At 43.9% G+C, this 12860-nt stretch overlaps 1 protein-coding gene across 1 annotated transcript; it reads left to right on the forward strand.

Moving 5' to 3' along the window:
- Positions 1 to 262: 262 nt before the first annotated feature.
- GAS1 (growth arrest specific 1) lies at positions 263 to 3511 on the forward strand. Its single transcript, XM_077817497.1, has one exon. It carries the CDS (start codon positions 1164 to 1166, stop codon positions 2103 to 2105), a length of 942 nt encoding a protein of 313 aa, XP_077673623.1. The 5' UTR covers positions 263 to 1163; the 3' UTR covers positions 2106 to 3511.
- The last annotated feature ends 9349 nt before the right edge of the window (positions 3512 to 12860 follow it).

Below are 12860 nucleotides of genomic sequence, written 5' to 3' on the forward strand. Positions count from 1 at the left end.
GCCATGATGTTACATCTCAGGTAACTTCTGTAAACCAAACGCTGCTTTGTGACCGCTGGAAAACAGAGATGGGTGCAAAGCTTTGCTTGATGCAAACAGCTGCAAAGTTTCTCCTTGAAAAGCTGTGTTGTTGTGTAGCAGTAACTGTGGGCGCCTCCTTAACAGTAGGAGGGGCTCCTCGGGGGCTGCTGTCAATCTCGTTAAGCCTTTCCTTTCAAGCTTTGAATGTGAGCTGCCCGCCAGCCCCCCTTTCTCCCGTAGATCGTAAAGAAAAAAAAAGTTTCAACAACAGGCTGGACCAATAGTAAGTCGAAAAGCAGGGAAAGGGGGCCGAGCAAAGGGAGAAAAGTGGAGAAAAAGAGAAAGAGCGACTAGCGCGAGAGAGCGCAGGCTGGGGGCATGTGTAAAAGGAGAAGAAGCGTTGCTAATTGTTTTGTTTGTTTGCTTTTCCATGCATGCATAATGAGGCTTCATCAGAGCACGTTGCTGCTGCTCGGAGGCCACTTTTGTATTTAAAGCCTTGCAAGGAAAAAAGCTCCACAGAGCAGAGCAGCTTGCGAGCTTGTTGACAACAGAAGCAGCATCAACCGCAGAGACAGAAAGAAAAGGGAGACCCTGAGCCAGCTATTTTTTCCCGTTCTCAATTTTCTTGCCAAAAAGGGGATTTCTTTCCCCGGCTTCCCGAAAGTGCAACAGTATAAGCGAGCGGAGCCCGGACCGTGAATGGGATCGGAGCGGTGTGTGCGGCTGGCATGTGCGGAGATGCTGAGAGCGCAGAGTTGAAAGCTCCCGAAGCAGCAGCAGCAGCTGGGCATTTATTTTGTGCAAAGAGGAAAGAAAGGGATCTGCATGAGAAGCAGGACAGCACCATGAGCTCCCCCGGCGCAGCCTGCAAGCCCCCGAGTGCACTCAGGAGCCGCTCTCCTCCCAGCCCCCAGTTGCACTGATTAACTAAGGGAACTCTTGCGGCAACAGCAGCCCGGGACCGGGGGGTGGGGGTTGTACTGCAGCCCGCTGTTCCAGCCGCGGAGGGGCCGCGTGGATGGATTGATGAGGGGAAGCCTCATGCACACAGCTGGCAGGAGTTTTGCAAACTTTTCCACGGGCAGCTGCTCCTCCTCCTCCTCCCCCCATCGACCCTCTCGCAGCCGCCGCCGCCCGCAATGGTGGTAGGTTCGCCCGCTGTGCATGGAGGAGGCGGCGGCGGCGGCCGCCGGTGGCTGTTGCCGGGCGCCTGGCTGTGGCTGACGGTGGTGCTGGGCGCGGTGTCCCCCCCGCGGGTGCACGGCCGGAGGCTGATCTGCTGGCAGGCGGTGCTGCAGTGTCAGGGGGAGCCCGAGTGCAGCTACGCGTACAGCCAGTACGCCGAGGCGTGCGCCCCGGTGCTCCTGCAGCAGCACCCGGCCGGCAGCGCGGGGGCCGCCGCCGCCGCCTCCTCCTCCTCCCGGCGGCGGTGCCCGAGCCACTGCATCGCGGCCCTGATCCAGCTCAACCACACGCGGCGGGGCCCGGCGCTGGAGGACTGCGACTGCGCGCAGGATGAGACCTGCTGGGCCACCAAGCGCGCCATCGAGCCCTGCTTGCCCCGCACCAGCGGCGGCGGCGGGGCCGGGGCCGCGGCGGGCGGCGGCGGGGTGATGGGCTGCACCGAGGCCCGGCGGCGCTGCGACTGGGACAGCCGCTGCAGCGCGGCGCTGGGCCGCTACATGGTGTCCTGCGGCAAGCTCTTCAACGGGCTGCGCTGCACCGAGGAGTGCCGGGCCGTGATCGAGGACATGCTGGCCGTGCCCAAGGCCGTGCCGCTCAACGACTGCGTCTGCGACGGGCTGGAGCGGCCCATCTGCGAGACAATGAAGGAGAACATGGCCCGCCTCTGCTTCGGGGCCGAGGCGGGCGGCAACGGCGCCGGCAGCAGCGGCGGCTCGGACGGGGGCCCGGAGGATTACTACGAGGACGAGTACGAGGACGAGCCCAGCCCGCGGGGGCGGGACGAGCCGGACGAGCCCGGCCCCCAGCCCGGCTTCTCCGCGCCGGCCAACAGCGCCGGCCGCGCGCCCGCCCCAGCGGCCTGGACCGCGCTGGCCTCCATTTTGCTGCTGCTGTAGCCGCCGAGTCCCCATTTGCTTCAGGGCTGGCGCGCGGCGCTTGGGACACGTGGGGGGATCCCCGGTCCCAGACGTGCCCCCTGGGATTATTTAGGGGGACACTCCCCTCCCCCATCTCCATGGTCGTTTATCCGGACACGGCCTCTCCCTCCCTCCCCACCTCCCGCAATACTTCTCTGCACACCCTCTCGCCAGCACCTGCCTGGACATTTATCTTAGGCGCTGTCCTCCCCCCCCCCCCCCCCGCAAACACCACCCCCCGCCACCAGTTAAAATCATTTTGATGGCGACGATAGCAGTTTATTGGCCTTGTAAACCGGCCCCTGTGTTCTGCACGGGTGCTAAGGAGATGGAGAGAGAGATGGACGGAGGGAGGCGTCCAGGGCCGTGGTGTGGTTTGGCTTGCGTTTAGCGTGCACTATGCAATTTGTTCCACACCCCGGCTTGTTGTTAGCAGCAAGCCAATGAGTTAAGAAGAGGAACCGTTAGCAAAGCTACTGTAGGTCCATTACCATCCCACCAAAACAAAAAACAAACAGTAAGGTGCTAATAGTTGTTAGTATTCCACATGAGGGTGTGAGAGAGAGGTGGGAAACCCGAACTTGCTGCCAAAACAACTGCCTTACTGGTTGTAAGTAGCCAACAACTCAAATTCAAGTACCGTTCTCCGTATCACCATTCAAAATATTCACAGTGATGCCTGAAAGAGGATTAGGTTTCAATTGCCTTTAATTAACTGGAGGGGGTGAAAAGTTTGGAACAAATCGATGGGATCTCAGCCTCCCCTCACATTCACTGTCCCCATAACAAATGCTTGCTAGCAAACATATCTTTTTCTTCAACCTAACCAGAAAAAATGCAGATTTTTCAGAATTGTTGGCTGCACTGAACAATGCAACTTTTGTCTTAAAGGAGCTCTGCACTGCCATCTTCGAAAGACACTTTTTAAACTCAAGAACTTGTATGTACAAATATTCTGAAAAGTTATATTGTGTCTAGCCATATCAGGGTGCTGACCTCTGGTAAATCTTATATAAAATGTATTTAAAACTGGGGTTTGTTACCAGTCACACTACTTTGTATATAGAATTTTATAAATTGTATGCTTGGGGAATAATTTATTTTTAAAAAAATTAAAGTTTTAAGTTACATCCTATTTGCCAGATAATTGCATTTGCTGTTCTTTTCTGGAAAGATACAGATTTCATTTTATGTGTAAAGGGATACAAGCAACAATAACTCAGTGAACTGTTCTGCAGAACATCAAATGTACAGTGTATTTTATAGTTTTGAAGTTAACTTTCTTATTTTAAGAGACTTTATGAACACTGTAGAATTGTATAAATGCATTTCCGAGCTGCCTTAAGGTATTTTTATAGAAGGCATAAAAGATCCTATGTTTTAAATATCTATGGCTTTGTGTATTTCTTAAATGTGTAAATTAGTAAAGGAAGAGTTTTAAATACGGATGCATGATGATGTCCAGAGACATTGCTATTGAGTGAATTGTCAGTCCTGTTTGGGGGAACAGGGGAGGAAGGATAAATAATAAATAAAAACTCAGTATCTCTCTATGGTACTTTAAATAGATGTCAGTTACTGTTGCTCTTACTTTAATGAATAATTGGACATAAGTAGTAAACAGGACTTAGAAAATACTACCTTCAAAGCATGTGGTTGATTTTTGTATGTGTTGGCATGGTAACATACCAGTGCAGAGCTGTGTAAAGCAATGCTCAGTTTGTCTTCCAAGGACTCTGCTCCTATATGTGTATAGAATTATCAAGAGAGCAGCTCTTTCCTTATGAAATGGAGGATGGTATTCCCACTGATGCTCCAAGAATTTCATATACATGCAAATATCTTGCCACACATACAGTGTCTCAAGCAACTTTCAGAAATATTTAGATTGTATACAGTAGATTGTTGGCATTTGCAACAAAATTAATGAAAGTTTGCAAGTCAATTCGCCTTTCTCCACAGTGAAGAGTGCAAAAGTCAACAAACTGGGGTGATAAACAATTACCAGAACTTGTAATACTGTTCTTTGGAGTTGTTTTGCATTGGGCTGAAGCCTGGTTTTCTGCCAGAGCTACTGATCTACACTCAAACGCCCTTAGATAAATAATTAGACTCTTAAGCTGTGTCGAGTGCTGATACACTTGACCTTGTAAATAGAAATGTTTGCAGTAGGAATAAACTCCGGCATTGGAAAATCTTTTAAACATTAACACAAAGGAGGGAGCTTGGTCCTCTGGGGATTTGAGTTTGAACCGCGCCAAGCTAGGCACTTGCAAAAAAAAAAAAAAAAAAAAGTTTGTTTATCTTCTATTCAAGCTGTTTATTTAAAGCTTTTAGTTTTAAATGCGGTGATTGGAAGGCAAGACAGAAGTTTAAAAGCCACCACAAATAAACTTTGACTGAGGGGGCGACAGATTAGCAAAATAGTGTCTTTTTCATCTTAACAGATCTTGGGAGAAGATAAACGCACATCTGTCTAAACAACAAGGAGTCCTTGTGGCACCTTAGAGACTAACAAATTTATTTGGGCATAAGCTTTCTGGGCTAAAACCCTGGCTAAAGCGCTAATGAAGTGGGTTTTAGCCAGGGTTTTAGCCCACGAAAGCTTATGCCCAAATAAATTTGTTAGTCTCTAAGGTGCCACAAGGGCTCCACGTTCTTTTTGCTGATACAGACGAACACGGCTACCCACCCCTCTGAAACCACATCTGTCTGTTAAGTCAAATAACACAATTATAAATCCCCGTTTCTAGGATCAGTTATTTTAGATACTTTTTTTGGGGGGGGGTCATTTCTTTAGTTCAGATGGTTTTGCTTAATTTCATTAACAATTGAACTGATATTCACACACAAGCATTAAAAAAAAAAAAAAACACCTCCAAAATAGTTGTGATGCCGACCAAGCCTGAGTATTGTGTGTGGCTATGAGCTAAATTCGGGTGTGTTTTTTTTAAAGTCACCTGAACGGTTGAGTAAACTTATTGTTAAAATAAAGCTGAAAAGGTTGTTTCTTTAGGAAGAGAACAAAGAGGAGTTGGGAGAGACTTGTAAATGGAGTCAGCTTGCTTTACAAAAATGCTGAGTTTGCAATCCTGTAGGTATGATCTTAAATATTCTCCCCAGTCCTTGAAGGGATATTCTTAAACATATTTTCAGTTAATCAACTTTCTGTGTCCATTCAGACTATTTTGACTCGTTTTAAGTGAAAAAATTAAGTCCCACTAAAAGCCTCTGTTTTTCCTCAGTAAGGAGTAAAGGCATTAGCACTAGAAAAGGACTGATAATTAACTGCTACAATAAACTCAAGACTTGATTTTATAGGCCCCTGTCAAAAGCATCTGCCTGGAATAAATCAACACTGAGCACCACTGTGGAGGGAGGACACGAGTCTTTATGCTTCCTTCCCTGTAGAAAGTGTACACTGAGCGGTGGCTCCTTTTAATTTAAATAGTGGTACACGAAGCACAGCCATACGCGCTGCATCCTGTGGTCTTCGCCTTATGAAAAAATAATAAAAGTAAGTTGGGTTATCAGAGCGAATGCTCCTGCCAGAATGAATCAGCTACCCGGAGTGTATTGGCCTGTATCCCCATGCTGCGAGATTATACAGGGTGAACGTCTGTCATATTTTAAATTCAGAGACAGGGAAGGTCGGAAGTTTTCGAATTTCTCAGGGGAGCGCTGTGGGCATCACTCGAAGAAGAAAGGACCTCAGTTTCCCTGATTGAGAGGGGATTTTCCCTAGGAAAGGAGGCCCTGATTTTCTAGATGTTTGAAAATGCTCCTTGTCTTGGCCCATTCCTAGCAATCTCTTCCGGGGAGAGAAGGAACTCTGTTCCATGCCATGTAAAATAATCCAGTGGCTTCAGCCCCCTTTTTATTCCCAGTTACCAGGTTTGATTTCTTGGTGACAGTTTATTTGTCTTTGGAGGCACTCCAGTGACAAATGTTTAAGGGAGTGTGGGACAATGGTGGAGAACAAGGAGGCAGTTCATTGAACTGACAGTGACCATACAGTAAATAGAGGCAGATTCAAGCTTCACTGGTCACCCAAGCTCACAGCAAAGCTTTTGTACACCATCACAATAGCCATAACATAAGGTCTCTGTTTATTTTAAACAATATATACCAATGTATGCAGGCAGGGAGAAGTATCCCGGTAAATAACTATGATGAAACCAAGATTTATAATAAGAAAAAATGAAATAATTGATTTTGGCCAGAGCATTTTTACACTCACATTGGAAAGCATGCAAGGTTATAGTTACAATGGACCTACCTACGCTGTATGTAACACTTATCCGATCATTGGATCATGCATTGCCTACACCTATGTGTAACAAATGTGTACTACGTGGGTGGCAAGAGTATGCAAACTATATATGCATAGAACAGAAAACAACCTATCTCGATGCAATGCAAGATAGCTCGGTATTAAAGCAATATTGTCTCAGGTCGTTGTTGTTGTTTTTAAAGTACCCCGGGTTGGGTGGGGGCGGGGAAATTGTAAAGAAGCCAAGGTTTTCAAGAACAAACTTGGAACATATAACCATAGCGTCAGCTTGAATCATGGAAAACATGCTCTACTGACTTGTAGGACCTGCCTCTTCAGAGCTGCTAAAAGAGATTCCGGTCGGTATCCTTTTGGCCCTGCACACCATACTACTCTCACGGAGTGCCCCGCTGCAATGCACATGCAAATACAAGTTAAGTAGGTAGACTCGCGGCACAAAACATTTCCAACTGGAAAGATCAGTGCTCCTATGTGAGATTTCAAGTCTGTTCAAGGGTATAAAGGTATAGAAATCTATATGATTTGTAAGCAGCAAAGTCGAAAGTTACTGTATTTGACTTGCGGCATTGGCCGTGGTAGACAGTTGAAAAGGCTCACATTGACTGTCTGAATGACATAAGTAATGCCCTATTTGCATAAATACTTTCTAAGGCATCCATTTAATCAATTTCTTAAATAACAGAATGATCTACTACAAAATAGTGGACTGTATACACTATATTTTGGCACAAAGATGGTCATTCTCCCAGTAGTAACCAGGGGCTCTAAATAAATGATTTCAACAATGTTTTATTAAAGGAGGACAAGAGCCCTCGAGCTGCATTAATCGGGGAGAAGTCGAGTGGCACTTTTGTTATGGAAATGTTAAGCACATAATAGTTCAGGCAAACAATGTGGAGCCACTTCATTCTTTCAGCCACGCTGACACCTCTTAAAGAGGAACTGCAGGGAAGGATGTGGGAAAGATTTGCTTTCTGAGGAAGCTTTCAGCTAATATTTTGGAGGGTTACCTCCAAACCCCTTTTAGTGTGAATGGAACTGAAGGGTTTAAACAACCAGTAAGGAGAAATGATTTAGGTACTTAAGGCTAGTGACACCTCCTGACTAAAAGCAAGTTGAGATACTTTTGACAAAACAGTTTATGAAAGTGCTATGTGTGACTTTATGATGAGTCCAATGGATGTTATTCTACAGGGCTGGTAGATATCTCAGCTGCATGTATTATATACAGATATATTATATAAACACATCATGGTATAGAGCTAACCTGATACTCTCAATACAGAGAGAGAGGCACTAGGGACAAATGAGAATAGGGACCTGGGCCAGGATTAAGTAGGACTTGAAAGAAGGTGTAGATAAGGTGCTTAAATGTGACCTGGTTAGAGACAGGAAACCAAATAATGCTTTGGTGAAGAAGTTGATGCTGGAATGTTAGGAGAGGAAGCCAGTTTTAATAGTGATATTATGAATAGACTAAAGGAAGGGAAAGTGAGTTTGGGAGCCCTTATATGAATAGGTGAGATAGCCTATGAATGGATAAGGGTTGGAGAGAGAGGCAAGGGCAGATTTTGTGACAAGGAGAAAGAAGCAACACAGTTCACCGAGGGATTGGATGGGAGAGAAGTGGGAGTAAAGAAATGGTAAGAATTTAACAGTAGTTTTACAGGCTTGGAAATGGGAAGGGTAGCGAGGTTATCAAGTAGAGACAGAGAAAGGAGAAGGATCAAAAAGAAAGGTGACAAGTTCAGTTTTGGAGAGAATAATTTTGAAATGGCATCTAGAAATCCAAGATGTGCCATAGAGGCAGCTAGAGATGTGAAACTGGCCAAAGGGTTTAAGAGTAATGAGTAATTAGACTGAATGAGTAATTAGATTGAAGCAGAGATGGTGATGGTTGAAGACAATGGGAAGAGAGAAATTACTGGAAAAGAGTGCAGCAATGAATAGGGAATCAATAACAGAACTTGGAGGGACAATACCAGGTAGGAGAGGAGATTGACTATTAAAGGAGATTTTGAAAGAATGGTTGATAAAGTAGAAGATAAGAGAAAACAGTGCTGCAGAAGCCAAGGGAAAGGTCTGAGGAGGAGAGAGTGATCAACAGTATTAAGAGCTGTAGACCAATTAAGAATGATGAGGCTAGAGAAGCACTCCTTACATTTAGCTTGAAAGAGGTCATTAATGTCTAGAGTGGAGGGGAAAGGGCAGAAACCAGATTGGAGAGTATCAGCAAGAGATTAGGAGGAGAGGAAATGAAGGCAGTGAGAGCTAACCCTTCACTCCAGGATTTTGGAGACAGAAGGGAGAAAAGATATAGAATGGTAGTTAAAGAGAAAAATTTCTTCAAGATGGGGGGAATGTGTGTTTTGAAGCAGAGGAAAATAAGCCAGCAGTGAGAGAGCTGTTAAAATACAGCAGAGGAGAGGAATTAGAGAGGATCTAAGGCTGACAGAAGTTAAAAGGAGTGGGCTCCATGGTACAGGCTGAAGTGTAAGAGGCAGAAAGTAGAAAATAGAGCCAAAAAATGAGCAAAGAAGGAGAGGCAACAATTTGGAATGGAGTGGGGGAGAAAGAGAATTCTTGTCCGATTATGTCAATTTTGAATAGAAGAAATTAGCTACACCGTGGACAGAGAAGGATTACGTGGAAGAAGGGGACAGCCATCTGGGAAAAGGGTTTAAAAAGGTAATTGGGATTATAAAAGAGATCTCTCTTCTCCTTCATTATGGGAAATATTTAGGCAACACCAACACAGTATCTGAGAACATTTAAATATGCAAAAGACTTCACACTTCCCCAATACATCTTGCCATCTTGTATCTTGTTACCACAATGTGCATCCTGAGAAAATATGGTGCTCGATGTCATCCCAAAACACATATAATGGAAAGGTATCATCAAAAACTACAAAAATCAAGCCACATCTGTTTAAAATGCATTGCATTAAAATCCTTCACAAACATCTTTTTCTTTTTGTGTAATCATAGAAATATAGGGCTGGAAAGGCTGTCAAGAGGTCATCTAGTCCAGAGTCTCTCAATCTTTTTGATACCAGGGACCGGCTTGCTTCTTTCCTAAACTGTGTCAGGGAGATCTCAGAGACTGGCGCCGGTCCACAGGCCAGTCATTGAGAAACACTGATCTAGTGCATTTCACCATGCTAAGGTAAGATTAAGTATATCTAGACCATCTCTGAAAGGTGTTTGTCTAACCAGTTCTTAAAAACCTCAGAGATGGGGGTTCGACAAGGTAATTCCTAGGAATTCCTCTAGGTAACCTCTTCCAGTGCTTAACTGGAACTGACTATAGTTAATTATAGTTAGAAAGTTTTTCCTAATATCTAAATCTTTCTTGCTGCAAACTAAACAGATTACTTTTTGTCTTATCCTTGGTGGACATGAAGAGCAACTGATTACCATTCTCGTTATAACAACCTTTTACATATTTGAAGACTGTATCCAGTGTGGGGCATCACAAGTTACAAAAGATGTGAACAAATTGTAGAAAGTCCAGAGAGTGCAACAAAAATGATAAGAGGTTTGGAAAACCTGTGAGGATTGAAAAAAATGGGTATGTTTAGCCTATAGAAGAGAAGGCTAAAGAGGGTTGTAAATCTGAGGCCTCACCAGTGCCAACTACAGGCAGACAATTACCTCCTTTGGCTTACATTCAACATTCCTGTCAATTCTTCTCAGAATGACATTTGCATTTGTTGCTACAACATTGCACTCTGGGCTTATATTCAATATGTGATCCACTATAAATTCCAAATCCTTTTCTGCAGTAGTACTGCCTACCCAGTCATTCCCATTTTTTATTTGTGCATTTGATTTTCCTTCCTGTATGTAGAACTTTGCACTTGTGTTATTGAATTTCATTTTATTGATTTAAGACCAATTCTCCAATTTATCAAGATCATTCTGGATTCTAATCTGGTCCTTGGAAGTGTTTACAATACTTCCCAGCATCATGTTAGCCACAAATTTTGTAAGCATACTCTCCACTCTATCATCCAAGTCAGTAATGAAAATATTAAATAGTACCAAACTCAAGACAGACCCCTGCACAACCCCGCTTGATATGTCCTTTCAGTTTGACAGCAAACCATTGATAACTACTCTTTGAGAATGGTCTTTTAACCAGCTATGCACCCACTTTATAGTAATTTCATGCAGACCATATTTCCCTAGTTTGCTCATAAGAACATCATGTGAAACAGTGTCAAAGCCTTACTAAAATCAAGAAACATTATGTCTACTGCTTCCCACAACCATTAGTCCAGTTATCTCATAAAAGAAGGAAATTAGACTGTCTTGGAATGATTTGTTCTTGAAAGATACATGTTGGCTATTTATTACCCTATTCTCCAGGTTTGAACAAACTGAATGTTTAATAATTTGTTCCAGTATCTTTCCAGCTGTCAAAGTTAAGATGACTAGTCTATAATTCTGCAGGTCCTCTTTTTTCACTCTTTTAAAAAATAGGTACTATATTTGTCCTTCTTTGGTCCTCTGGGATATCACTTGTTCTGGAAGATAATTGTTAACGGTGCAGAGACTGCTTTGCCTGGTTCTTTAAGTACTCTAGGGTGAATTTCATCAGACCCTGCTGACTTAAATACATTCAACTTATCTTAATTTTCTCTAATTTGTTCTTTCCCTATTCCGGCCTGAGAGCCTTTCTCCTTGTTATTAATATTAATTATGTTAAGCATCTGGTCACAATTAATCTTTTAAATGAAGACTGAAGTAAATAAGGCACTAAATGCTTCAGCCTATGGATTCCTTCATCATTCTCTTACTTCCAATCTATTTATAAAACTTCTTATTGCCTTTTATGTCCCTTGCTGGATGTAATTCATTTTGTGTTTTAACCTTTCTGATTTTGTTCCTACATGCTTATGCTGTTCTGTTATACTCATTCTTAGCTGTTAAACTCATCCTTGTTTCTACTCTTTGTATGATTCCTTTTTGATTTTTAGATCCTTAAAGAGCTCCTTGTTAGGGGGCTTATTCCTTCACCCATTTACTTCCCTGGTCCTTCTGGCATGAACAGAGAGCAACAATACCCAAAGTCCAAAGGTGCAAACAATTCGATGTTTTATTGGGGTGAACTTCCAGCAAGCATGATTCCAGTTTCCTTCCTTAGTATCCTCCTTCCCAGTTCTGACACCACAGAGCCTTACACCTGTGTCCCTGTTCCCATTCCTACCCTTAGCCAAACATGATTCCAACTTCCTTACTCCCATTCCCTGTTCCCATTTCCCCCTTTAGCAAAACATGATTCCAATTTTCTTACCCCCATTCCCTGTTCCCATCTCCCTTACCCACATGCCCATGCCCACCCCCACCCACTCACTTCCTCATTGACTACAGATTATATAGTAAAACTTGAGTTCTGCTTAGCTATACCTTAACCAATCATTTTCCTGAAATTTAACTAACCAATCCTAACATAGTGTAACATGATTATGTAACCAATTATATCCCACCACCTTAATTAGTTTACACCCAGCAAAATTAATTATACAGCAGACAGGAACAATCACAGAACCAGACAGAGATTATACAGACAAACAATAGCAAAGTGGGAACTACAATGACAAGACAACACAGAAGTGAGGATTTCACATCCCAGCTATTGATAAGTGAGTTCTTGCCAGACAGGATGCTATCAAACTAAGTTTCCTTTTACATTTTCTAGGCACTTCCCTTTCTCTGGAGGTGATAGGAATACAATCCTGTCCTGATAGTGCCTAACAACCCAATAGCACCTTATTTCAATGTGACTAGTTTGGAATGTGAGGATGTGACCATTCGCTTCCCAGCTTATGGCTGCCTCTGCTGCTTAGCCAAAGGCCTGAGCCTAAGCACAGGGCCACAAACTGTCACAGTAAGAGAAGGCCCTTACACCGGCAGACAGTGATTTCTTTCTTTTATACCTCTAGAACTAGCCAAGTGATAAGAATACACCTAAATTCTTAGAGTATAGGCCTTTACAGACAGGCCTGAATATCTATATCCTAACACTCCTGATGCAGCCACATCCGTCTCTCATAGGCACTAACTCCATGGGTGCTCCAGGGAAAAATTAGCAGGTGCTTAGTACACACAGGCAGAGAAGAGGAGGGACTGAGGTGCACCAATGCAGGGGTGGCCCTCCTTGTCCCTTCAATACCTTGGAGTTACAAGTTCATTCTAAACTTGTTTAAATATTTTTAGTATCACATTTTAGTCACTCTTGGTGGGACCTGTGACCCTAATTCATTTAGGCACTTTTGAAAAATCTCACCATAAATTCTTATGCATCTAAATGTATTGTGGGTGTATATTGGTAAACAGGTATGTGATACAAGGAGAAGAAAAAGAAAAAACAACAACAACAACTGGATCTATCCCTGTGTGTCCTGGTCTTGCCCTTCAGTGGCTGGAGGCCTC

This window comes from Eretmochelys imbricata, chromosome 5 (genome assembly GCF_965152235.1).
Source record: "Eretmochelys imbricata isolate rEreImb1 chromosome 5, rEreImb1.hap1, whole genome shotgun sequence".
Taxonomy (NCBI): domain Eukaryota; kingdom Metazoa; phylum Chordata; order Testudines; family Cheloniidae; genus Eretmochelys; species Eretmochelys imbricata.

Excerpts from the sequence above, each read along its gene's own strand:
- GAS1 (XM_077817497.1), top strand. The coding sequence starts at position 1,164 with ATGGTGGTAGGTTCGCCCGCTGTGCATGGAGGAGGCGGCGGCGGCGGC.